The 27,223-nt window shown below is 40.1% G+C and overlaps 1 protein-coding gene across 1 annotated transcript; it reads left to right on the top strand.

Moving 5' to 3' along the window:
* The first annotated feature begins 8,136 nt into the window (after positions 1–8,136).
* Positions 8,137–20,760, top strand: LOC121855551 (peptidyl-prolyl cis-trans isomerase H-like). Its single transcript, XM_042350549.1, has 4 exons — positions 8,137–8,329; positions 15,231–15,407; positions 19,784–19,876; positions 20,147–20,760. Exons 1-4 carry the CDS (start codon positions 8,246–8,248, stop codon positions 20,342–20,344), a joined length of 552 nt encoding a protein of 183 aa, XP_042206483.1. The 5' UTR covers positions 8,137–8,245; the 3' UTR covers positions 20,345–20,760.
* The last annotated feature ends 6,463 nt before the right edge of the window (positions 20,761–27,223 follow it).

Below are 27,223 nucleotides of genomic sequence, written 5' to 3'. Positions count from 1 at the left end.
AGTGAAGATGGTTCTTAGGGTGATAGTGAAGATGGTTGTTAAGGTGATAATGAAGGTTTGCTGGGGTAATAGTGAGTGATAGTGAAGATGGTTGTTAAGGTGATAATGAAGGTTTGCTGGGGTAATAGTGAGTGATAGTGAAGATGGTTGTTTGGGTGATATTAAAAAAAATTGGGTGATAGTGAGGATGATAGTGAAGAGGGTTATTAAGGTGATAGTAATGATTTATTAGGGTAATAGTAATGATGTTAGGATGACAGTGAAGATGTTAGGATGACAGTAAAGATGTTAGGATGATAGTAAAGATGTTAGGATGACAGTGAAGATGTTAGGATGACAGTGAAGATGTTAGGATGACAGTAAAGATGTTAGGATGACAGTAAAGATGTTAGGATGACAGTGAAGATGTTAGGATGACAGTGAAGATGTTAGGATGATAGTAAAGATGTTAGGATGACAGTGAAGATGTTAGGATGATAGTAAAGATGTTAGGATGACAGTGAAGATGTTAGGATGACAGTGAAGATGTTAGGATGACAGTGAAGATGTTAGGATGACAGTAAAGATGTTAGGATGACAGTAAAGATGTTAGGATGACAGTGAAGATGTTAGGATGACAGTGAAGATGTTAGGATGATAGTAAAGATGTTAGGATGACAGTGAAGATGTTAGGATGATAGTAAAGATGTTAGGATGACAGTGAAGATGTTAGGATGACAGTGAAGATGTTAGGATGACAGTGAAGATGTTAGGATGACAGTAAAGATGTTAGGATGACAGTAAAGATGTTAGGATGACAGTGAAGATGTTAGGATGACAGTAAAGATGTTAGGATGATTAGGATGACAGTAGAAGATGTTGTTAGGATGACAGTGAAGATGTTAGGATGACAGTGAAGATGTTAGGATGACAGTAAAGATGTTAGGATGACAGTAAAGATGTTAGGATGACAGTGAAGATGTTAGGATGACAGTGAAGATGTTAGGATGATAGTATGTTAGGATGACAGTGAAGATGTTAGGATGACGTAAAGATGTTAGGATGACAGTTGTTAGGATGACAATGAAGATGTTAGGATGACAGTGAAGATGTTAGGATGACAAAAGATGTTGGATGACAGTAAAGATGTTAGGATGATGTGAAGATGTTAGGATGACAGTAGATGAGTGATGTTAGGATGATGAGTAAAGATGTTAGGATGACACGTAAAGATGTTAGGATGACAGTGAAGATGTTAGGATGACAGTTGTTAGGATGACAGTGAAGATGTTAGGATGACAGTAAAGATGTTAGGATGTAAAGATGTTAGGATGACAGTGAAGATGTTAGGATGACAGTGAAGATGTTAGGATGACAGTAAAGATGTTAGGATGACAGTAAAGATGTTAGGATGACAGTGAAGATGTTAGGATGACAGTGAAGATGTTAGGATGATAGTAAAGATGTTAGGATGACAGTGAAGATGTTAGGATGATAGTAAAGATGTTAGGATGACAGTGAAGATGTTAGGATGACAGTGAAGATGTTAGGATGACAGTGAAGATGTTAGGATGACAGTAAAGATGTTAGGATGACAGTAAAGATGTTAGGATGACAGTGAAGATGTTAGGATGACAGTAAAGATGTTAGGATGACAGTAAAGATGTTAGGATGACAGTAAAGATGTTAGGATGACAGTGAAGATGTTAGGATGACAGTGAAGATGTTAGGATGACAGTGAAGATGTTAGGATGACAGTAAAGATGTTAGGATGACAGTAAAGATGTTAGGATGACAGTAAAGATGTTAGAATGACAGTGAAGATGTTAGGATGACAGTGAAGATGTGTGTTAGGATGATAGTGAAGATGTATTAGGATGATAGTTGAGATGTGTTAGGATGATAGTGAAGATGTATTAGGATGATAGTTGAGATGTGTTAGGATGATAGTGAAGATGTGTGTTAAGAAGATAGTGTAGATGTGTTAGGATGTGTGTTTCAACCTGGACCCTTGACTTTGGGGATGGGATATTGCTCGACTGTCTTATAGTGTAACTCTGAGGAGGAAGGACATGGTGTACGTAGAAGTGAATGAATAGCTTGTGAGATATTACCTGAGTGTGTTGTATATGTGTGATTTATACTTACAGTCGTGTACCTTCGAGTCCGTTTACGGTAGTATTAAGTCTCTCTCTCTCTCTCTCTCTCTCTCTCTCTCTCTCTCTCTCTCTCTCTCTCTCTCTCTCTGTCACACTTGCGTATGTGTGTTTATTCGAAGCTTCGCGTGTTCATGTGACTGATTTATTTTTGTAAGTAGTGTAAATATTTTAATTTATGTAAGGGAATGAAGTGTTTATAGTTCATTTTCAGCTCCTCCCTTAATATAATTCAAAACACCTGTATGCCTGTCCCTTAGCCCATAAAGAACGTCCTACCCGCCAAACTTAAAACTGGTGTATCACTTGGAGTTACTGGAGTGAAATATAAATCGTGATCAAGTAGTATGATTCAATTTTTGTCAACTTGGTCTTCGTTCAGAGTAGATCAATCACTCTTTTGTTTCTAGTTATTAGATAGATGGAAGGTGAGAATAAGATAAGATGGTAGATTGAAGGAGGGTGTGTGAGTGGGAGGGTAGAGGCTGAGAATGATGGAAGTAGAGTGAGGGAGGGAGTGTGGGCACGAGGATGGAGGCTGAGAATGAGATGGATGGTTGAGTGGGGAAGAGTGGATGGCAGGATGGTGGTAGAAAATGAGATGGATGGTTGAGTGGGGAAGAGTGGATGGCAGGATGGTAGAAAATGAGATGGATGGTTGAGTGAAGGGGAGGGGGCCTAGATGGTGCTATTGGCCGTACTGGTCTAGGGATTATTATAATGTTCCACAACATGAAAACACAAGGGAAGATAAACGTAGAACGGGAATATTCATAATATACTAGAAACTGCTATAATATATTTAGTATTAAACATATTTACACTATACAGAAAGGTGAAAATTAAAGTACATTAACTACAACTGAGAAACAACACCAGGGACAAAAAGACAAGAACCTCTAATCTTACAATTAACACATAGAATAAGTGTTACCTATCACAATATGCAAAAACTAAACTTAGCTGTGAAGTGACCACTCAGTGGCACAAACACAAAACCCTCAGAGACGCCGGATGTGCATACACTGTACTGCGCACATCATTGTCATCCCTAAAAACTCTTTAATTCATATTACGCTACATAACATTCAAATCTCAGAAAACGGGAAACGTTGATAAAGGATAACTCACCTACTGAATGTTGATGTTAGTTCTATACGAATTGTACCCAGGTACGGTCATATAATACTAAGTGTATGTACTCATAACATTAAGAAGAACTCAAGGTATCTATAGGATGATTGGGAAGGTCCAATTGATATGGACTAGTGATTCTATTTACGTCTGTACGATTAGTGATCATAACTACCGCAGGTATCAGATGATAATATAAACGAACAATGCAATGATCAGTTAATCTCATGTGTTCAACGATTGCAACATGTGAGGATTCCTAAATAAGATTGAAGTGAAGTGGACATACCCACGACATGAAAATGCGATACTAGGTTTTGTTCGATGTGATGTCCATTCCGCTCCGGACTACAGTTTTGAGTTAATGATATCGCCCAATAAATTTCCCCAGGAACTGTCTAACCAGATCCTTACCTTAGTGTGTAATTTAGGAGTAGGAAATGTATTTATAAGGCATAAAGTCACAATAAATAGGAAAGTGTTCATGTGAGAACCATAAGAAATCAAAGTGAAAATTAAAGATTGGAAACTGTAGGCCTAAGTCAGTGAGAGGCGCGGGACATCGCCCTCAGTGACGCCCGCCCTCTCACCAACTTTTCCTTTTCATTTATCTTCTTCACCAAAAGATCGGCTCGCTAGCAGCCCGGGCGATCGGTCACGTCTGTGACGCACTGTTGGCAAATACTGGGCATGCACCGGCTCCTGAATGTACCTGAACCCGCTCCAGTGTTGGTCAAGTCTTGTCTTGAAAGAGCTCACACTCGGTGCCGTCACAACACTCTCTGGTAGATAGTCCCAAGAGTTTACAACCCTCACTCCGAAAAAGTTTGCCCTCGCGGTTTTCTGGACTTGCAGCTTCTTCAGTCTTGAGCTGTGACCCCTTGTGGGGCGAGCGTCCGCCAGCTCCAAGTAAGGACACTCAACTGAGTAGTGCCCCCTGAGATGCTTATACACCTCAACTAGGTCCCCCCTTGCCCGTCTGTAGTATAAGATAGGCAAGTTCAGGCGCTCCAATCTCTCAGGGTAGCTGAGGTGCCGAAGTGCAGGCACCAGTCTGGTGCCCTTCATCGTGCTTTATTCAGCCCTAAAAAGACTTATCTAGCAGTTTTTACATCTTAAAACCTTGCCTGATGTTATAAAGTGAAGTCATAGTGTACTAGTGTGTGGTGATGAAAGCCCCTCAGGCATCATTCTCAGTGACGCCAGCCCTTTCACCAGCACAGGTACCACACGAGCGTCAGCCAGGACCACCACTGAGGAATGCACCATGTGGGGTGCGTCTGCTCACAGTGGTCATGCACCTCCACTGTGAATCTGTGGATACCCTACATATCACCAACCAGGATAGGAGAAAATCATTGTATACTTGAGAAGTTTCGCGGTCACTATGTGGAGCGACTTCCTAATACCAGGCGTGGAACCAATACTGGTATGATTACCTGGGAAGTATCCCATCTGCTCATCAAGAGAAGTGTAATGAAAATAATATTGTTCTTCTGATGAAGGCCAACTCTTTTTGTAATGTAACAGGTGATGTTATACTCTAACAGGTGGTGCAGTCTGATGTATTTGGTGTTATAGTGAGAAGGAATGACCGAGGTAAGGTCAGTGATTGTTATGAAGTATGTGTATGTTAATGACACGCAGTTGATGTAAGACGTGTGTTGTTGTGCAGTATAACGTAAATCATAATTGTGCTCCTGAGGAAGGCCAACTCTTCTTGTATTTTGGCGGGATGCAATATGTTTTGTAAGGAATAAATTAGTTAAGACATGCTTGATGTTTCACCCTTCTTCCCACTATCGATTTGGTCAATGAAAAACTCAATCCAATGTCTAGCTTACTCAGCCCGCTACCTAACGAGCTACATACTGTCCCCTTAGAATTAGTGACCCCAGAATCTGGCAGTATAACATAGCGCAGGTCAGAGACAGTCAGGAACAACAGCACATCAGGAAGACAGGGGGGTGAGTGACTGCTACTGGTAGGCCTACCAACTAACCAAACAGAGTTGTCAGTTTGTTTATTACTCACTACAAGGATGTAAACATTGACACAAACAATACATAATTTACAATACACCAATACACTATATAACCGACAGTACAACAATACATATCACAAACAAACATAACATAACACATATAAGATGAAAAAGAATGAACAAACATATATTAAATAATTTTCTTGAAAGAGCTAACTACCTAGATCCCATCACAATGGGAGGATGAAGGCTGAGAATGAGAAGGATGGTAGAGTGAGGGAGGGTGTGTGGGTGAGCGGATGGAGGGAAATTTATTTCCCTCCATCCTCTCACCCTCCCTCATTATTTCAAATAATGAGATGGATGGTAGAGTGAGGGGGTGTGTGTGAATAAAGAATGGAAGGAAATAATGAGATGGATAGTAGAGTGAGGGAGGGTGTGTGGTTGAGAGGATGGAGAGAAATAATGAGATGGGTGTTAGAGTGAGGGAGGGTGTGTGAGTTTCCAGTGAAAATTTAAAAACTGAAATGCTGAATCTAAAATCAACAACCGTATCAGAGTTTTCTTATCATTTGCCACAGAGAGAACCTGGGTGTGACTAACAGTCTCCTGATGGTCCTGTAGGGTTACGTGATATTATGTTGTCTAGCATTCAGGATGGATGGAAGGAAACTCTAGGTGGTGGTTTTCTTATATAAAATATATTATATACAAGACAGTCTGGTGCTGGAGATGCCGTGTGGCGAGAAGCTTGCTCAAGAGACACGTTCAGTGAGTAGCGTGCTTGAGGAGGTATCTGTGCAGGAGCTTCGTTAGAGGAGATGTTGCGTGTTGCTGTCCTCCAGGTTGAATGAGAGCTGGAGGACAACGAGGAGCTTGCTCGGAGGAGGTGTTGCGTGTTCAGGAACGTAGGGTAGAATGAGAGCTGGTCAGCAAGGAGCTTGCTCAGAGGTGGTGTTGCGTGTTCAGGAACTTAGGGCAGAATCCATCTCAATGGAGAGACTGAGAGCTTATATACACAGCAGCCGGAAGTAAACCCGTGGGAACTCGCCGGTTGCTTGACTCCGTTGCTAGGGTAGACGTAGCAGGTGGCGACCCCAAAGCAGCTCGCTGGTTGCTAGGATACTGTCGTATTGGAATGCATTGGAATACGGATACGCAGTTGTCGGGGAGAGATCCACTACAGTCCAATCACCTCTAGTGGATGTCATGTGTACAAAAATCTCACCCTATATGTTTACAGTCCTTGTGGTTGGCAGAGGAGTTTAACCACCCGGTGTTTGATTATACGTGTGGTTGGCAGAGGAGTATAAACGCCCAGTAACACTCGCTACGTATGTTACTGGTAATAGGGAGGAAGAGCTTATTAACTAACTAGCTAAACAGGTGAATCAGAACACATTGTCAATTTAATAAAAAAATATAAGATAATTTAACAAACAATATTATCATTCTTACAAGTTATTAATCCAAACAACTTTACCAATATAATATATTACAAAAGAAAATAATTATTGATATAGTAACCAAATAACTAACCAAACAACCTTCAAAGTAAGCAAATTCATAATCAGTTGTTAGTAAAGTAACAAGTTTGATAAGCAAACAAAGTGCAATGTGACATTTTTTTTTTCTTATACGGGGATTAGCCTGTGGGGTAATGAGATATTTGTTCACACTCAGGATGGGATGGAGAAAGGAAACTCACAATGTGCTCTCTGTATACATATTGTATTGGATGTACAGTGCAGCTTGGTGCTGGGAAGTGGCAGCGTGGTTACAAGCGTGATGTAGAGAGAGCTGGTTGGTGAGGATGCCAGAAGAGGGCACGCGACGAGGGACGCCAAGGTGGCGAGGGTGCGGGAGCCGCCAGGCTGGCGCGGAGGAGGAGGTGTTGCTTGGCTGTGGCACTGAGTAGAAAGAGGCTGGTCACAGCGGTGTCAGGCCTTATAAGGCGAGGATAGGCGTGAGTAGATAGTCGTCTCCCGCTCCGTGGGCGGCGCTGGAGGCGTAAGCTGGGGAATTCGAGAAGGTTCGGTGCTTGTAGAGGAGGAATCCACTACAATACTCCCCTTTCCCTCCGGGCGCGGCGGGAGGCTGGAGGTTGGCAGAGTTGCGTGTCACATGTGAGGCAGAACGGGCGGTGCATGCCACATGTGGGACATAACGGCTAGGGCGTGGATGAGCCGGCCGCTAGGGAGGGGGGGGGGCAACTCTGTCTACTGTAGATACACGAGATCTGTGGGAGAAAAGAGGGAGAAAGAGGGTTGTGGAGGCGATGAATGTTGTGCTTCCCTCGCGACAGGTACAGAGTCCTCAGATGCGCCTGCTGGGGTGTGTGGGCCTGGGTCAGGAGCAGGGGCTGCGTTAGGAAGAGTGTCCATGACAGCAGCAGGTTGCATGACAGCAGCAGGGTCACGACAGCAGCAGGGTGCAGGACAGTAGCAGGGGGTACCTGAGGGAGAAAAGAGGCGTAGGCTGGGGAATTCGAGAAGGTTCGGTGCTTGTAGGGAAGGAATCCACTACAACGTGACCGATCGCCCAAGTGGCTAACGAGCCGATCAGTGGTAAAGAGGATACAAGTAAAAGTAAAAATATTACTTTTGTGATATTATGCCCACCGGTGTGTTAATTAGCTATACAGTACTTCTATGTACCATACTTTATATATATATATATATATATATATATATATATATATATATATATATATATATATATATATATATATATATATATATATTAATCAGTTTAATTGTCTATATATCTATATACGGTATATATAAAGATGGTAACACATGCTATTATCTAGCGGTTAGGGGTCAAATCTAGCGTGGTTTGGAGTTTTATACAGCGGGAATGTAAATTTGTAGATGGCAACACTGCTGTTGACACTGGACAGCTGACTGCTCAACACCAACAACAAACCTCGCGTACACTTTAAACTTGTGTGAACATAAATTATAACATTTTCAAGTAATCACCTCCCAGAATGCCCACATGGAATCAGATTCAGCAGCAGCTAAGGCATGCTAATAATCCTGTTGTATTCTTTGATATAACAGTTGGACAAACGGTAATGTATAATAATATCAACATTTGTTTTAAGAAACGTAACGGTAGTAATGCCTGAACTTGAACGTTTTTCATTAAACGTTTTCCCCTTGTGTACAGGTTTCTCTCTCTGCTCAGAATAAGTTTTTTTTTATTTTTTTTAATCTAGTAACCCTTTTAATACTGACAAATGCAAATGTGGGTATTGTGTATTTTCAACTAATATGTAGCCGAAGGTTTTTGACTGGAAAAATTAATAGATCTAGTCGAGAGCTATTGACAAGTAAATGTACCGGTAGGGTTCAGAAGATAGCTCTCGACGAGATCTATTCATTTTTCCAGTCAAAAATCTTCTGCTACATATTAGTTGAAAGTGAAACAATACCCCCTGGACTCCACTGCTAATTAAGGTATTCATTCGGTGATATTGCAATAAACAGCAACCACAGAATTCCAGAAATTCACAACACTCATTCGATAGAACTATTTTTCTATCATTTTCTTATATTACATAAGGTTAGGTAAAACATTTTTTGGTGAATTTATAGTATCACACCGGTCTTTATTTCCTTATTAATAAAAATATGTATCTCGTAATGTTTACACAATTCTAAGACACTTTTCTTCTATGATATATCTGCCGGAAATTAAGGATAACCGAGGTATTAATTTTCAAGATTATAACTTTTGCTTAGTCACAAGTTTTGCCATAATTTGTTTACTTATGGTGGAGGTGGTCTGATCCCCTGCTCACACATAGCTCCAGGGTCCTGGTTAGGTTAGGTTAGGTTAGTCTAGGTTTTCTTGGTTGGTTGGCAAAATAATTTGTTATTTATTCTAAAAAAGAAACTAACTTTTCCGTTATGATTGTTGGGTGGGGGGGCGGAGATCTAAAAAAAACACGTGATTTCCGGTGTAAATGAATATCAAATTCGTTCCAAACTCATCAAAATACATTGGGCAAAAACCTATTTTTAATATCGAAATAAAGACCTGTGTGATACTACAAATTGACCCCTTTTTTTTATATAAACTTCTTTGGTTGCTGTAATCTACAATTTCACCATTCATTCTATGTTAGGTTAGATTTTTTTTAGTTGAGCAATGTATTTTTCCTTTTTTCTTTTTAGGCATTATTATGGTTAATATTGAGGAGTGACCCATGGATGAGTTATTTGTTTTGCTGTTTATTTTCTTAGTTAATTTTCATCAGTGAGTTCTGATATGATAATCATTTCTTGTGCAAGTGCTTCGTTTGGTAGATAATTAGGTACCTAAGGCGCTCATTAAATTGTCTTCTCGGTGGTAATGCGGAGGTAACGTTTCATCCCAGATGTAAACAGCCAACCATATTTACATTTCAAAAAACACTGCCGCCCGGGCTTGATCAACGCAGATGCTCAGTGATGCTTAACCCTAAGCCCCGGGTTAGGGTGCCACTGGCAGTACCCCTCCCCCTCCCGCGGGGATAAATCGAGAAAAATCAACTTTTCCCAAAAAATTTTGTTCACCTTTTTAAATTATAAAACAATAAAAAATAAGTAAGAAAAACTATATATTGACCCTTTGGAAACTTCCCTGGCCGTGCAGAGGGAGGAGATAAGGAGACAGTGTTGGTTTGATAGCTGACACTCATGGTCCTTACTCACTTAGCAGCTATGTTTAGCTCGCCTTTGTGTCCGAGGTGGCCAATAATGTATGTATTTACTGAACTTAATAATTATTTGCTTTAAATAATTCATTTAGAATATTTTATTTGCATTATTTTTCATAAAAAGTGCTTGGCAATACTCACGCAGTCTGTTGCCAGTCTGCCTGGCTGTCTTTGTGTTTGGTAGAGCAAGTAATGCATAAAATAATAATAATTCCACAAATAAATACATTTATAACATAATCATAGCATTGTTTTACAGTAATACTACACTACAGTACAATACAACTCCATACTTTGTGCAATATTACTTTGATACAGCATGATAAAATTACAAACAATGAAACTGAAACAAACAAAAGTGGGTAATTATGTTCAGGAAGCTTCCCTGTGGCCCAGCGTATGATGTGACAGGCAAATAGTCACACTGGAACCTGGTAACCTGCGCTGGGCATTTAAAGTGGTGGGAATAGGCAGACATTCTGGAACGTCACCTGGGGCCTAAGGGTTAAGAACCGTTTGGTACAGACGGCTGCTCTCATGTTAAAAAAAAACGTAAAATTGCACCACATCATAGTAGTTTCTTTCTGTTTCATATGCCGGAGTCAGGTTAGCAAGTTAGGTACGGTTAGGTAGGTTTGTTTGGTTAAGTAGGTGAGGTCTTCTAACAGTGCATCTGCTGCTTGTTTTTCATATTAACTGAGGTTAGGTTAGGTTTAATCTAGAAATAACCAACTTTTTAACGCATTTGCACAAACTACGACAGTGTCCACTATAAAACACAGTGAAATTACGGCATTTTTATAATACACACACACACGCAGTGATCCCTTGGTTAACGAGCGCCTCAGTTAACGAGCAATCCCTCGATTAACGAATTCCTTACGAGCGCCCCTCAACATGTTTTCGCTTGCTCACTAGCTGTCGTATTAGTCCGCCAATACAGTAATCGGTTCTAGGGCTTAAATTCCATACCATTTTAGTAAATATCAAGAAGGTTGTACTATTCAATCATTTTAAAGTTTTATATTAAATTCTTTAGTCATTTTAACAATTATTGAACATAATTGAAGTACAGCCACTCAACACACCAAGCTTGGCGTCAATTTGTTTACAGGTTCAGAGGAAGGAACTTCTTGTTTGAGATTCTTCAACATAAATGCTTTTTTTCTGTGTTTCCAGTCAAATTATTGGTCATTTTGAAATATATTTTCCATATTGATAATATATAGCTCAGTGCAATGTTGATTTAAAGAAAATAATCTTGAATTACACCAAGTGAACTAAAATTTTAAGGATGAAACGGCAGCATGGGGTGACTTCTCTTCCACCCCAATGCCTTCTCTTCTCCCTTCTCCTCCACCCCCATTCTAATTCCCATCATCATCATCAACCAGGAGCCTTCTAAATGCACACCTCAAAGTAAGTGTACTTAACTGCATTTTTTTTAATTTGTATGTAATTTTCGGTGAGCTGGTTGATGATGATGATGATGGGAATTAGAAGTGGGGGTGGAGAAGAAGGGAGAAGAGAAGGAAGTGTGGGTGGAAGAGAAATCACCCCATGCTTGATGCCGTCATTTCACCCATCAAATTTTAAGTTCACTAGGTGTAATTCAAGATTATTTTCTTTAAATCAACACTGCACTGCACTTATATATTGTCAATATGATAATAAATTTCAGAGTGACCTATACGGTAATTGTACTGCAAAAATGTAAAAATACTCTGTGTTCAAGAGACCCACAAGCAAGATGTTTCCTCCACTGAACAGAGATACAAATTGAGGCCTTGGTGGGTCAGTGAAGTGGCTGATGGGCACATCAAAAACTAGTTCCCTGTACTGCAATTATGTTAAATATGTGTTAAAATGACTAAAAATTTTAATATAAAACTTGGAAAATTATTAAATAGTACAACCTTCTTGATATTTACTTCAATTTTAACGAATGTAAGCCCTAGAACCGATTTCTGTATTGGCGGACTAATCTTCCAGCTGGTGAGCAAGCCAAAGCATGTCGAAACATTTTCGTATGAATTTTGTTAACCAAATTTTTGTTCGTTAACCGAAATGAAGATTCTTATGGAAGGTAATTCGTTAACCGAAATTTCGTGTTTTCTTTTTCCTTGTGGTTATTATATATATATATATATATATATATATATATATATATATATATATATATATATATATATATATATATATTTATATATATATATATATATATATATATATATATATATATTTATATATATTTACTGTATATATATTTATATTTATATATATATATATATATATATATATATATATATATATATATATATATATATATATATATATATATATATATACAGTTGTACCCCACTTAACGCGGTCAATAGAACCCAGAGGGTCCCGTGCTAAGTGAAATCCGCATTAAGTGAACAACAGAACATATGGGATTAATTCCAATAGAAACCGGCCCAACCCCCAAACTCCACTTTTTGAAGGCACATACCTATGTTGTAGTAAAAATAACATCTTAATTTTATGATGGTACATGCACACAATTAATACTTAAGAGAAATAGAGAAATACAGTCGCCAAGTTAATGTCCATTCAAATAATGGACTCGACTCCCTCCCCCTCTCACACTACACTGCCGGCTCTTCCCTCTCAGAGAAATTTTTTGGGGAAAACCACTAAATTTTAATAAATAATACCTCAAACTAAAGTTAGGATAATACAATTGACATTGCTGGATTCCTTGTAAGACCAGGAATATTTTGAATATAAATGTCATATATTTTGCACAAAAGATAACAGTTACCTAGAGAAAAAATTTTATCTAAAAATTGTATGTTTAATGCAAAATATATGATGTTTATATTCAAAATGATCACCAAATTATAAGAATTCCAGCAATGTAAATTATATTCTGACCGGGTAATTTGTATGAATTTTATGAGCTAAAACAAATATCTTCAGTTAATAATAAAAAAAAATAATCTTCACGACACTATCTGTCAATCAAAGTACCCCACCTTGCCTCCCCCCCTCTTCCAACCGCGCGGTCAGTCCCAACCCTCCCCCCACCCCCCACCAATCCTCCCTTCCAGAGTTTTTAACATTTAGTATTAAATAATACCTCAGATTAAAGGTAGGATAATATAATTGACATTGCTGGATTCCTTGTAAGACCAGGAATATTTTGAATATAAATGTCATATATTTTGCACAAAAGATAACATAGTTACCTAGAGAAAAAATTTTATCTAAAAATTGTATGTTTAATGCAAAATATATGATGTTTATATTCAAAATGATCACCAAATTATAAGAATTCCAGCAATGTAAATTATATTCTGACCGGGTAATTTGTATGAATTTTATGAGCTAAAACAAATATCTTCAGTTAATAAAAAAAAAATAATTCTTCACTGGGTAACAGATGGTCGGTCGGTCCGGTCCCTCCCTCCCTCCCCCCACCCCCCACCAACCGTCCCAAGGAGATGTGTGGGATAACCACTAAATTTTAATAAATAATTCCTCAAACTAAAGTTAGGATAATATAATTGACATTGCTGGATTCCTTGTAAGACCAGGAATATTTTGAATATAAATGTCATATATTTTGCACAAAAGATAACATAGTTACTCAGAAAACATTTTATCTAAAATTTGTATGTAATGCAAAATATATGATGTTTATATTCAAAATGATCATCAAAGTATAAGAATTCCAGCAATGTAAATTATATTCTGACCGGGTAATTTGTATGAATTTTATGAGCTAAAACAAATATCTTCAGTTAATAGAAAAAAAAAAATTCTTCACAGGGTAACAGATGGTCGGTCGTCCCTCCCTCCCCCCCACCCCCCGTCCCAAGGAGATGTGTGGGAAAACCAGAATACTTAACTTTTTTGTAATAAATAATATCTCAAACTAAAGTTAGGATAATATAATTGACATTGCTGGATTCCTTGTAAGACCAGGAATATTTTGAATATAAATGTCATATATTTTGCACAAAAGATAACATAGTTACTCAGAGAAAAATTTTTATCTAAAAATTGTATGTTTGAAATATAAAAATATATGATGTTTTTATATTCAAATAATCCACCAAATTATAAAATTCAGCAATGTAAGAATTATATTCTGACAAAATTTGGCATGAGATTTTTGCTGAGCTGGCTTGAGCAGTCAGGCAGGGTGTTTGAGGGTGGGGCAAATCTAAAGCCAGCGTCTCGTCGGACACTGCATTGCTTATGTGGAAAAAATGTGGAAAAAAATCAAGTGTTAGTAGAAAGTTCAGCTCTGTAGAGCACGGCGTGCCCATGATAAAAACGCGTTAAGTGAAACTTCAAAGATAACTTTCAAAATCCTCAATTTTTTTTTTTTTTTTTTTTGTCATTTGTTAATCATTGTCCTCAAGTATTACTTAAACACAATTCCATCTTCACTAATGACCTTGCAGTGTGCATGTCTAGCAACTATCACATGCGTCGATATCAGCTGATTTCTTCTTCTCTTGTGATTAGTTGATGATTTTGTTAACTAAACGACGATTGGCCAAAAAGTTCTTGCAACGCCATCTACCTTCGGACAAGAGAACTAAATTTACAGGATAAACACCAAAGTTACGAACTGCTTTCAGACCCTGTAAATCAATTTTGAGTATGGGAAATTTACGGGACTGTAAGGAGTCTGTGAGATACAGGACTGTATCTTTGCTACTATATGTAACTGATGAGGTGTTTTGAGTATGCTGCCCCAGTACAGTACAGTACAGTACAGTACAGTACAGTACAGTACTCCTGTGTGTTCATGCTGAGCTGTATAACTGCATTGTTTATAAAGATGCTGATCCCGTTGTAAACATGTATGGCAGTTTAACTGAATAAGTATTATTATTATTATTTTTACTGTATTATTACTATACTATTATTACTGTATTATTATTATTATTATTATTATATTAAGCAAAATATGTGTGGTGGTGTTGCTCCAATCTCCCAATTGTAGAAAAATATTAAGGATGGAGACAGTTGTAATAAATAATACAGCACTTTACAAAACATTTTTCTCGTTCACTTCTGGGCTTTTCACGAGGTAAGAAAGCATATATTTTCTATGGTGAAATATCCTCAAGTTTTAGAAATGGAGTAAATAGCTATTGGATTTTTAACATTTCCCTTTTGTCATAAAATGGGATTTCCCCTCAATCACTGATTGGTATTTTGTATTTTGTTTTAGACAGTTGTTTATTAAAATTCAAATTAATTCCAGGAAATTGGACGAATGATAATGGAACTGTACGCAGATGTTTGTCCCAAGACAAGCGAGAATTTCCGCCAGTTTTGTACTGGAGAGTACCGTAAGGATGGAGTTCCCATAGGATATAAGGGTGCTTGTTTCCATCGTGTTATCAAGGACTTCATGATTCAAGGAGGAGACTTTATGAGGGTAAGTTTTTTTATTTTGTAACTCATTTTAGGGACAGTACCTGTACATATTATCAGTGGCACTATGTCACTTAAGTATATCAACATAAAAAAAAAAGATAGTAATAGTTGTGTGACAACTTAAAATTTTCTTATTTGAAATTTTTGTTAGTTTTAAGAAAGGTATTTTTATGATAAACCAATGATTATATCTATTCTCCTGTTTGTTGTTTAACCAAGCTACATAACAGATAGTCCCTACGCAACCATCTGGCAAATGCCTCTTTCCTTCATGGCCATTGTGACTGAACTGGGGATGATTTTTGAGACTTGTAGAAATGGTCCACTAAATTATTTATAAATAAATACATCATCTACACTATTTTAAAAGGTATAATGCTTTTTACAGAATTATTTTGATTATTTCATACCTTATAATCTGAAGTTTTCCAGTGAAGTAGGTAAATATACAAGTTCCCGTTATGATGTGTCTCCTAAAACTGATACAACTTGCTGGGGCTACCCTATTATATATCCTGAAAGGCTGACTCATGGTGTCAGCATTAACAACATTGTTGTGTCAGCCTTTGTGACCTGAGGCAGGTTGACCATAATGTTACTAGCTGTCACATTTCAGAGGAGGGGATTGATGATGACTGAGTTGACAAGTGTTGCTGACATGCAAGAAGGTTGACCTTAACTGACCTCACTGTCAGGATTAAATTTTAAACTAACACTGAACATTTACCTCAAACCACCCTATCACTCAGAATGATTCTTAAACAGCAAAATGATGAAAACAAAATTCTCACATTTTTTTTTAATTATCTGAATTGTAGGGGGGGATAATTATATAGGAAATCTCCCACCTTGATTGTAGGATGGAATGCATCCCCCTCATCCCCACTCAGAATCTATGGCCATGCTCATGGCCTTCACATATTCTATAGATAATGATGTAGGGATAAGAAAAAGTTTTCTTTCCTCACTGCCGTGATTTGAATATTTGGAGATGACTGGGGACAGCATTCCTGATTTTCTTCTCAGTTCTTTCTCATCTCTTGATTAATCTTTATTGATATGAGTGAACACTTGGCTGCATCATGAGCTCATAACATAGAAAAAAAGGCCACTAAACTGGTCATTCCTGCATTTGTATTTGATGTTTTGAGTAGCCTTTGTAATTATAACTTGAGAGTTAACACTTGTACACAGTGATGCATATAGGCATCAATGATAAGTTTGTCCATTTGGCACTGACACCCCAAAGCATCATTGAAGAGAAAAAAATTACAAATACAGGTAATTTGATTGATGCATAAAATTTTGGTAGGCTTCCTCTCGTGATAATCCATCACTAATTGGTTAGGCAACAATCCTTAGCACGCCGACCATAAGACATCAGTATTGTCAAAGCAGTGAAGCTAGAAGGCTGAGTGAGTGAGCCCTTTAAATTTTATCTTGATATCCACCCCACACATTTGTGCCACCCTCTGTGCAGCAATATTGGCCTGCAAAGTGTTTGTACGGTAATTGTTTAAAAAGCAGTCGTTTATCTATTTTTGTACAATCTTTGACTACAGTTCAGTAGCATCTGAAGTTTAGCGACTAATTGGTACCCGGTTTTAGCGTCTCCAAATTATATATATACAGTATACAGATCCTCCCCGAATTACGACCTACTTGACTTACGACCACCCGCACTTACCGCCTGCCTCAGTCGTACCAAAATTTGGTAAAATTACATATTTTCGAGTCCCAAAGTCGGTACACAGACAAAATTTTCGTATGTAATTCACTTTAAAATGGTTGGCAAGCTTAAAAGTAAGTGTTTTGTGGTGCTAAGAAGAAAAGGTGACACCCATTTTCGATTTTCTATGTAATATTTTAGCATTTCCGACTTACGACCATTTCGACTTACGACCTGGATTTTGTAAGATAGTAATGATTAATTTGAATATAAACAAGCTATAATTTGCACTAGTCGTAACAATTTTAGTACCGTTATCATTTAGTACATGTACAGTACAGGTTTGCACTTAGGTAATTTATTTCTTTTTACATTTCTTTTAGTATGGTGTGTTCATGTAAATGAATGAAAATAAATGAAGAAATTTATGTAAATCTACCCAAAATATATGCAAAATATATGACGTTTATATTCAAATTATTCACTGTCTTGCAAGGATTCCAGCAATGCAAATTACAGTGGTCCCTCGGTTAATGAGCACAATCCGTTCCAGCAGGTTGCTCGTTAACCGAAAAACTCGTTAACCGAAACCATGTTTCAATGGGTTTTTGGGTAATTGGTTCCAGCTCACCGAAAATTGCCTAAATTCAACAAAAAAGGTAGAAAAATACACTTACTTTGAGGTGTGTATGTAGAAGGCTCCTGGATGATGATGATGATGATGGGAATTAGAATGGGGGTGGAGGAGAAGGAAGAAGAGAAGGCATTGGGGTGGAAGAGAAGTCACCCCATGGCACCATTTCACCCTTAAAATTTTAGTTCTCTTGGTGTATTTCAAGATTATTTTCTTTAAATCAACATTGCACTGGGCTATATATTATCAATATGTTAAATATATTTCAAAGTGACCAATAATTTGACTGGAAACACAGAAAAAAAGCGTTTAGTTGAAGAGAGTCTCAAGCAAGATGTTACCTCCACTGAAAACAGAGAGAGACTAACGCCTGTCTGGTGTGTTAACAGGCTGGATGGCACGCCAGAAACTAGTTTCTTTACCTTCAATTATGTTCATTAATTGTTAAAATGACTATAAAAGTTAATATTAAACTTTTAAAATTATTGAATAATATAAACTTCTTGATATTTACTAAAATAATAAGGAATTTAAGCCCTAAAACCGATTACTGTATTGGCGGACTAATACTACAGCTGGTGGACCGCCAAATGCAAGCGAAAACATGTTGAAGTCAGCTCGTAAAAAACTTGTTAATCGAGGGATTGCTCGTTAACCGAAGTTAAGAATCTTATGGAAGGTAAATCGTTAACCGAAATCTCGTTAACCGAGGCGCTCGTTAACCAAGGGACCACTGTATATTCTCCTAACTTTAGTCTGTGATATTATATAAGATAAAAACTTAAAGCCTACTGTATAACCACCAAACCTTTGCTGGGAGGGGGGGGGGGGTGACAGTGACATGTTTGACAGTTAGCTCCGAAGGTCTAGTGAAGGATTAATTTGTTTATTTATGTCCTTTAGATTGAGATTTTGTTTTTGCTTATAAAATTTCATAGAAGTGACCGGGGAGAATATAACTTACATTGATGAATTCTTATACGATAGTGATTAATTTGAATGTAAACATGCAATAGTTTGCACTAGACTAAGATTTTAGTATTCATTTTGTACATTATTTTGATTACATGTACATATAGCTTTGCCCTTAGGACAGTGTATGCATGTAAATGAGTTTCAATAAATGAATAAAGTTACATATATTGAGCCAAAAATAATAGTTGAAAAACTTTATGTAGACAGAGCTTGGACGGCTAAATTTTAGAATGACTAATAATTTTAATATAAAAAATGCAAAAATATTAAAGAGCACAATTTTCTTGATATTTACTCCACTGGAAACGAATGTAAACATAGAACAGATTACTGAATTACTGAATTGGCAGACTAGCCCATCAGCTGATGCTCACAACAAAACTTGATGTTCGTAAGGATTTCGTTAATCGAATTTTTGTTCGTTAACCGAATTGAAGATTCTTATGGAAGGTAAATGTTAACCTAAATTTTGTTAACCGAGGGACCACTGTACTGTAATGTGAAACAGGTGATTAATTTTTATCTGTTGTGGAAAATATATGATGTTTATATTCAAATTATTCGCTGTCTTGCAAGGATTCCAGCAATGCAAATTATATTCCCCTAACTTTAGTCTGGGGAGGGAGGAAGGGGAGGAGACAGTAACATGTTTGAGAGTTGGCGCCAAAGGTCGAGTGAAGTATTTATTTGTTTATTTATGTCCTTTAGATTGAGTTTATGTTTTTTGCTTATAAAATGTCATATGGTAACCTGTGCGTTGAAGGGGCATTTGTTATAAATAAGGTGGTATGCGAAGTGTGTTAATATGAATCCCCCAATCATGTCCTTGGCTATGGATGTGGATATCACCTAGCAGAAATATGTTTTGACTGGTGTTGAAGAAGAACCTGCATGAACCTATTTATTTTAGCTTCAGTCTAGGTGTTTATGCTGTATATTACAAGGGTATCTACAGAAGAATAAAGAACATTCTACGAATACTTTTTGTTATCTTACTTGATACAGTAACTAGACAATCAAAGGAGGACTCTTCTTTCTGGTGTTGAAAGATAATTTCATTTCTTCAGTTATTAATGTTTTCCTTTACTTTAATCTGTAGGGTGATGGGACAGGTACACAGAGCATATATGGTCCAAGCTTTCCAGACGAAAATTTCATCCTTAAGCATGATGGTCCTGGATTATTATCACTGGTAAGAATGAATTATTTTTCCTATTTTGTTACATACAGTCTTTCTGTTCTTACTGTAACTTTAGCTTGTAAGTGAAAACCAGTAAGACAGCTGCAATATTGGTGAACAATTTTCAAATAAGAGTTCTCAGAAATATATTTAGTACAGTGAAGTATGACTTAAGGGCCTCTATCCCAAACTGGGAATATTAATACAATACTTATTTAATCAAGATGGTATAGGATATGAAATTTATATTTTAAAATATTTTAAACTTATATATTCCCTCAGGCCAATAGTGGAAAGGATACTAATGGTTGCCAGTTCTTCATCACCTGCTCCAAGTGTGACTTCTTAGATGGGAAGCACGTGGTGTTTGGAAGAGTGATTGATGGCCTCCTGGTGATGCGTAAAATAGAAAATGTTCCAACGGGACCAAACAATAAACCAAAAATTCCAGTGATTATTTCTCAGTGTGGACAAATGTGATATTCTGATTTTAAAAAGAAGAATGCTAGTAGTGTTTGTAAAAAAAAAATATTAAATTTAATGAAATAAGTGTACAATATAACAACATTAAAGTTCATACCTGTTTAGGGTTAGACAATGTGTTTATTAAGGACCAAGATTATGAAGTACAGGATACTTTATTTTTTTTATGAAGAAAATGGAAAAGTGACAATATGAAGTGGAAAAAATGCAATTTGAAGCCTTCATGAATGAAAGACAAGGAACTCTGTTTAGCTTGACTGATATTAGTACAGTATTTGTATAGATTAATATTTTGCACAGATATAAATTTTTTATGAAAACATTCTGAGAGTATGCCACTGTTTCCCTTTATCATCAAATTCATGTAACTTGTATACCAGTGAAAATGCCAATTAAATAAACAAACAATTTAAGTTGTTCTATTTCTTAATTATTTCTCATACAGGGGCTTTCTTGTACCGTATACTGTACCCCATAGTTTCACAGATAGTAATTTCCAGTTCACAACTTTGCTGATTTTTTAAATACTGTACAACCAAAATTGCCCTTTCACAGGCAGTCCTCAATTACAGTAAACACTTGCCATTTGCAAGGGATAGGTTCCAAGAAATGTGTGTGAATTGGAAAAACCACAAATAGCCACTTATATAATACCTTAGTGCACTAATATATATATATCTATACTGTGTATGAGAAACTCAAGTCACCAATACTTACATTCATATGTGGGAGTTTGGAGCTTGATAGTGTGGTGCACTGTACATAGAGAGACATCTGGTTAGTGAAGCATAGGGGAATCATCAGGATCACTGCTGGAAGAGGGTGATGCAATAGTGGTTGGTAGAGGCGGATGGTGGAGAGGCGCGCAACAGGGAGGTGGCGTGTGGCCGGGAAGCGGGTGGTGAGGTGGCGGTAGTACAGTGATATCCCCATTAGCCAGAACAAATGGTGCAGAGCACTTCCGGGCATGAGAGATTTCCAGCTAACCATACGACTTTCTCCAAAGCGGAAAAATCCCCCATCCCTGGAAATATTTCCGGTTACTGGAAAAAACTTTCTGAATATCTAACTATGCATCTTGCACAGACAAACACCAGCCCACATTCTCAGAATGTTTCTCTGTGCTGGGGAGTTTTCCAAGAGTCTGAACTGAAAATCCCCTCCTCCGCTCCTGCCTGGCAGCCCTGCTCCCGACATGGCCCATGCACCTGAGTGCGGCCCCACACACCCTTTTTTTTCCCTCAGGTACTCTACTGTCCTGCACCCTGCTGCTGTCGTGGACCCTGCTGCTGTCATGCACCCTGCTGCTGTCATGGACCCTGCTGCTGTCATGCAACCTGCTGCTGTCATGGACACACTTCCTGATGCAGCCCCTGCTCCTGAACCCAGGCCCACACACCCCAGCAGGCGCATCTGAGGACTCTGTACCTGTCGCGAGGGAAGCACAACATTCATCGCCTCCACAACCCTCTTTCTCCCTCTTTTCTCCCACAGATCTCGTGTATCTAGAGAGAATTGCCCCCCCCCCCTAGCGGCCGGCTCATCACGCCCTCACACGTTATGTCTCATGTGGCATTCACCGCCCGTTCTGCCTCATGTGCCATGCAACCCTGCGAACAACAAGTCTCTCCCGACCCCGGAGTACAGTGTATGCCTGGTGGTCTACGTCCGTAGCGCCCTTTATGACGGAAGGTCAACTATTAAGCCACGCCTACCTCCAGCTATAAGACCTGACCTCGTAGTGACCTACCTCTTTCTACCTACACCAGCTAGCAGCAACACCTCCTCCTCCTCCTCCTGCCCTACAGGCCCCTGCACTCCCGCCAGCGACCCGCAGCGACCCACACACCTCGTGGTAAGCCCTTCTAGCTACAACCCGCAGCAAACAACACCTGCCTCCTCCACCTCCTGCCTGGCGGTCTCGCTCTCACCCGGCGACCATGAAACCACAAGCTGGTCCTCCTCTGAGTACCCTCACCAACCAGCTCTCTCTACATTACGCTTGTAACCACGCTGCCACTTCCCAGCACCAAGCTGCATTGTACATCCAATACAACATGTATACAGAGAGCACATTGTGAGTTTCCTTTCTCCATCCCATCCTGAGTGTGAACCAAACATCTCGTACGCTACAAATGGTGACCCCCGGAGTGACGCACTCACACAGGATGGAGGAGAAACCGATCACTCTCCCAGTCTTCAAGCATCATGGAAGACTGGCTTATCCACAAAGAGGCAGCTCTCATCGGCTCTACAGCTACTGTCTCTACACCGCAGGTTAGACACCCTAGAGCAGCACTGCTTCTCTAAGCAGACACCAGCTCCTCTTCCTGCCCCAAGCACCACGTCCTACCGACCCCAGCAGGCGCATCTGAGGACTCTGTACCTACCGAGAGGGAAGCACAGCATTCATCGCCCCCACACACCGCTTTTTTTTTCCCACAGGCACTCCCTGCTACTGTCCTGCACCCTGCTGCTGTCGTGGACCCTACTGCTGTTGTAGAACCTGCTCCTATCATAGACCCTCCTCCTGACGTCGCCCCTGACCCAGTCATCCCAGCCAGTGACCATGAGGACGCTGCCCCTGCAGCTACAGAAGCACAACATTCATCGCCCCCACACACCCTTTTTCTCCCTCTCTTCTCCCACAGATCTCGTGTGTCTAGACAGTTGTCTCCCCTAGCGGCCGGCTCATCCACACCCTCGCTGTTATGTCTCGCATGTGGCATGAACCGCCCGTTCTGCCTCACATGTGCCATGCAACCCTGCAGACAACAAGTTTCCTACACTGCCTGGAGGGAAGGGGGAGTATTGTAGTGGATTCCTCCCCTACAAACGCTGTTTGTCACTGAGTAGCAGACCCCGCGAATTCCCCAGTGTATGCCTCGTGGTCTAGGTCAACCAGCGCTGCCTTACATGACGGAGGTCAACTATTAAGCCACGCCTACTTCCGCTATATAAGACCTGACCTCGTGGTGACCTACCTCTCTTTTCTACCTACACCAACCAGCAAGCAACACCTCCTCCTCTTCCTCCTGCCTGGTGGCCCTCGCTCCTGCCGGCGAGCATGGCGACCCACAAGCTGGTCCTCCTCTGAGCATCCTCACCAACCAGCTCTCTCTACATCACGCTTGTAACCACGCTGCCACTTCCCAGCACCAAGCTGCATTGTACATCCAATATAATATGTATACAGAGAGCACATTGTGAGTTTCCTTTCTCCATCCCATCCTGAGTGTGAACCAAATAACCCGTACCCCACACCGTCACAACATTTTCTGGTAGATTGTTCCAAGAGTTCACAAGTAAGGACACTCGACTGAGTAGTGCCCTAAGAACCACACCTCAAGTACAGCGCGCTTTGATAGAGAACTCCTGGCTATATACCTGGCTGTCAAACATTTAGCACTTCGAGGCTCGCAGTTCACCATCTTCACTGATCACAAGCCTCGTCCACGCTTTTGCTTCAGCCTTCCAGTCACATACACCTCGTGTCCTTCGCCACTTGGCTTACATCTCGAGTTCTCCAGATACGTCCAACACATATTAGAAGCAGCCACAACGAGATCGCCGACGCCTTCTCGTATATCAACATTCTTCCCTTTATCTCCACCCATTGATAAGGAATGGATACAGTGTGACTGAGCACTTAACCTTAATGTAGTCAGCTGAATGCACATGGGGCCCCATAATTTTCTAATTATACATGGAGACTACATTAACTGGAAACGTTTATGTATAGAAAATAAAAGGCCATTTGGAAAAAAAAAAAATTTTAATAAAAATCTCTGGGCGGTCGAAGTCCCGACGGTCAAGTCGGGGTCTAGCTGTATATATATATATATATATATATATATATATATATATATATATATATATATATATATATATATATATATATATATATATATATATATACAGTGAGTTCTGCTATAACACATGGTTTTGATAACGAATTTGCTCTAAGCGATTTATGAATTCGAACAATATTTGTATAACGCGACGTTGTTTAATATAACGCGATTTTTGCTTACTATTTCTCCAATTTTGTGGTATTAACTGTGAATATGGTAAAGAAGAATATCTCCAAAGCATTCTGATGATAGAATTCCGGTGATTATCAGAAAAGAAAGGATATAACACTTGAAGAGAAGTTGATGTTATCGACCTCAAAATCACCCTTCTCCCCCATCAAATCTTCATATTTTTTCAAGGTAAAGTGTTTAAATTTACTGTATGATCATTATTAGATATGAATGTAACATTTATTATCGTGCTATCCTTTGTGTTAGGCTAACTACTAAATTTTTTCGATTTCGAGTAAACTGCACCTAACCCTATTTTCCATAAGCCCTGTTATTTCTATTACGATTTTCTATAACACGATATTTTACAAGAACACAATTATCGCTATAGCAGAACTATTTATATATATATATATATTTATATATATATATATATATATATATATATATATATATATATATATATATATATATATATATATGATATATATATATATATATATAGTATATATATATATATATATATATATATATATATATATTTTTTTATTTTTTTTATATATATATATATATATATATATATATATATATATATATATATATATATATATATATATATATATATATATATACTGTTAATGAATATGATGTATTTCTTTGTGCACGAACCACACCTCAAGTACAGCGCCTTTGATAGAGAACTCCTGGCCATATACCTGGCTGTCAAACATTTCCAGCACTTCCTCGAGGCTCGTCAGTTCACCATCTTCACTGATCACAAGCCCCTCGTCCACGCCTTTGCTTCAGCCTTCCAGTCACATACACCTCGTGTCCTTCGCCACTTGGCTTACATCTCGGAGTTCTCCAGATACGTCCAACACATTAAAGGCAGCCACAACGAGATCGCCGACGCCCTCTCTCGTTGTATATCCAACATTCTTCCCTTATCTCCACCCATTGATTATGGGCAGCTCGCCGCGGCTCAAGAGAACGACGAAGACCTGGCAGCATACAAGGCATCCCCTCAGGCCTCACACTCCAAGAACTCCCTGTTCCCGGCACGAACATAAAATTGTGGTGTGACGTATCCTGTGGGCAGCCTAGACCTTTCGTGCCTCACGTCCACCGCCGCGCTGTTTTCCACCGCATCCATGGTCTCAGCCACCCGGGTGTGCGGGCCTCCCAGTGCCTCCTCACGCAACGTGTCGTCTGGCCCGGCATCAAGTCCGATACTAAGAAATGGGCTGCCCAGTGCCTGGCCTGCCAGTCCTCCAAAATACATTGCCAAATACGGGCCTCCTTGGAAACCTCCCCTATACCCAAAGGACGTTTTCAAGTAGTACACCTCGACATCGTGGGACTTCTTCCATCATCCTATGGTAGCACCTACATCTTCACCTGCATCGACCGTTTCACCAGGTGGACAGAAGCCATCCCCATGCCCAATGCTACAGCAGAGTCTGCCGTCCGCGCCTTCATGCCGGTTGGGTTTCCCGTTTCGGCCCCCCTGCAACCGTCATCACTGACCGAGGAGCCCAGTTTGAGTCACAACTCTGGCAGAACCTCCTACAGTTCCTCGGTACTTCTAGGCAACGCACTACCGCATACCACCCTCAATCCAACGGCATGGTAGAGCGGTTTCACCGGCAGTTGAAGGACGCACTCAAGGCACAGCACGACCCTTACAGCTGGATGGATGCGCTGCCCTTAGTGCTCCTTGGCATCCGTGCATCAGACAAGGAGGACATGGACTGTAGCCCAGCAGATATCACACTAGGCGAGCCCCTTCGCCTACCCGGAGATTTCTCCCTCCTGACCTCCACCAACCCACTCCTGCCGTTCGTCACAACTTACTCCAAAAGCTACGACAAGCAGTTTCTGCATTCAGAACTACTGCTCCGCGCCAGCCTCCTCGGCACCCTGAACACATCCCTCCTGCACTACTCACTGCCGAGTATGTTTTCGTCATGCATGATGCTCACCGCAACCCACTACAACGCCCCTACGATGGACCCTTCCAGGTTGTTACCCGTTCAGCGAAGTTCCTGACGATTATCCGGAATGGCAGACACGACACCGTCAGCATAGACCGAGTCAAACCAGCCACCTTACCTGTTGCGTCCCCAGCCCAGCAGCATCCCCCATGAACTACGCCTGCACCAGTCTACCCGCAGTTACCACCTGCAGCAACACCCTGCCCACGACATTTCTGGGCACCCTCTTTCCACCCTCAGGTACCTACTGCTCCTGTCGTGGACTCTCCTCCTGACGCGGGCCCTGTTGCTGTCATGGACCCTCCTCCTGACGTGGACCCTGCTGCCGTCGTGGACCCTGTTGCTGTCATGGACAATCCTCCTGACGTGGCCCCTGCCCCTGACCCAGCCAGACCGAGCCCACAACATTCTGAGCACCCTCTTTCCACCCTCAGGTACCTACTGCTCCTGACGTGGACCCCGCTGCCGTCGTGGACCCTGTTGCTGTAATGGACCCTCCTCCTGACGTGGCCCCTGCTCCTGACCCAGTCAACCCAGCCAGACCCCGCCCACAACATTTCTGGGCACCCGCTTTCCACCCTCAGGTACCCCCTGCTCCTGTCCTGTACCCTGCTATTGTCGTGGACCCTGTTGCTGTCATGACCCCTGCCCCTGACCCAATCTACCCAGCCAGTGACACTGCCCCTGCCGCGACAGGAGCACAACAACCATTGCCTGTACAACCTCCTCTAATCCAAAACCCTCCTTCTCCCCCTGATTCTCCCACAGGTTTTGTGTCACTAGACGGAGTCGTCACCCGCAGCGGCCGAGTCGTATGTACACCTGCCCGGTATGTATCACTTGTGGGACGCAACCCT

This window comes from Homarus americanus, unplaced genomic scaffold, assembly GCF_018991925.1.
Source record: "Homarus americanus isolate GMGI-L3 unplaced genomic scaffold, GMGI_Hamer_2.0 scaffold48406, whole genome shotgun sequence".
NCBI lineage: Eukaryota > Metazoa > Arthropoda > Malacostraca > Decapoda > Nephropidae > Homarus > Homarus americanus.
The sequence above is the reverse complement of the archived record's forward strand: the minus strand, read 5'-3'. Positions and strand labels throughout refer to the sequence as shown.

What these genes read in the sequence shown, in the direction of transcription:
- LOC121855551 (XM_042350549.1), top strand. Translation starts at nt 8,246, where the DNA reads ATGCCCACATGGAATCAGATTCAGCAGCAGCTAAGGCATGCTAATAAT. An exon ending in ATATAACAGTTGGACAAACG is followed by an intron (nt 8,330 to 15,230) that starts GTAATGTATAAT and finishes AATTAATTCCAG; the next exon opens with GAAATTGGACGAATGATAAT. An exon ending in GTCCTGGATTATTATCACTG is followed by an intron (nt 19,877 to 20,146) that starts GTAAGAATGAAT and finishes ATATTCCCTCAG; the next exon opens with GCCAATAGTGGAAAGGATAC.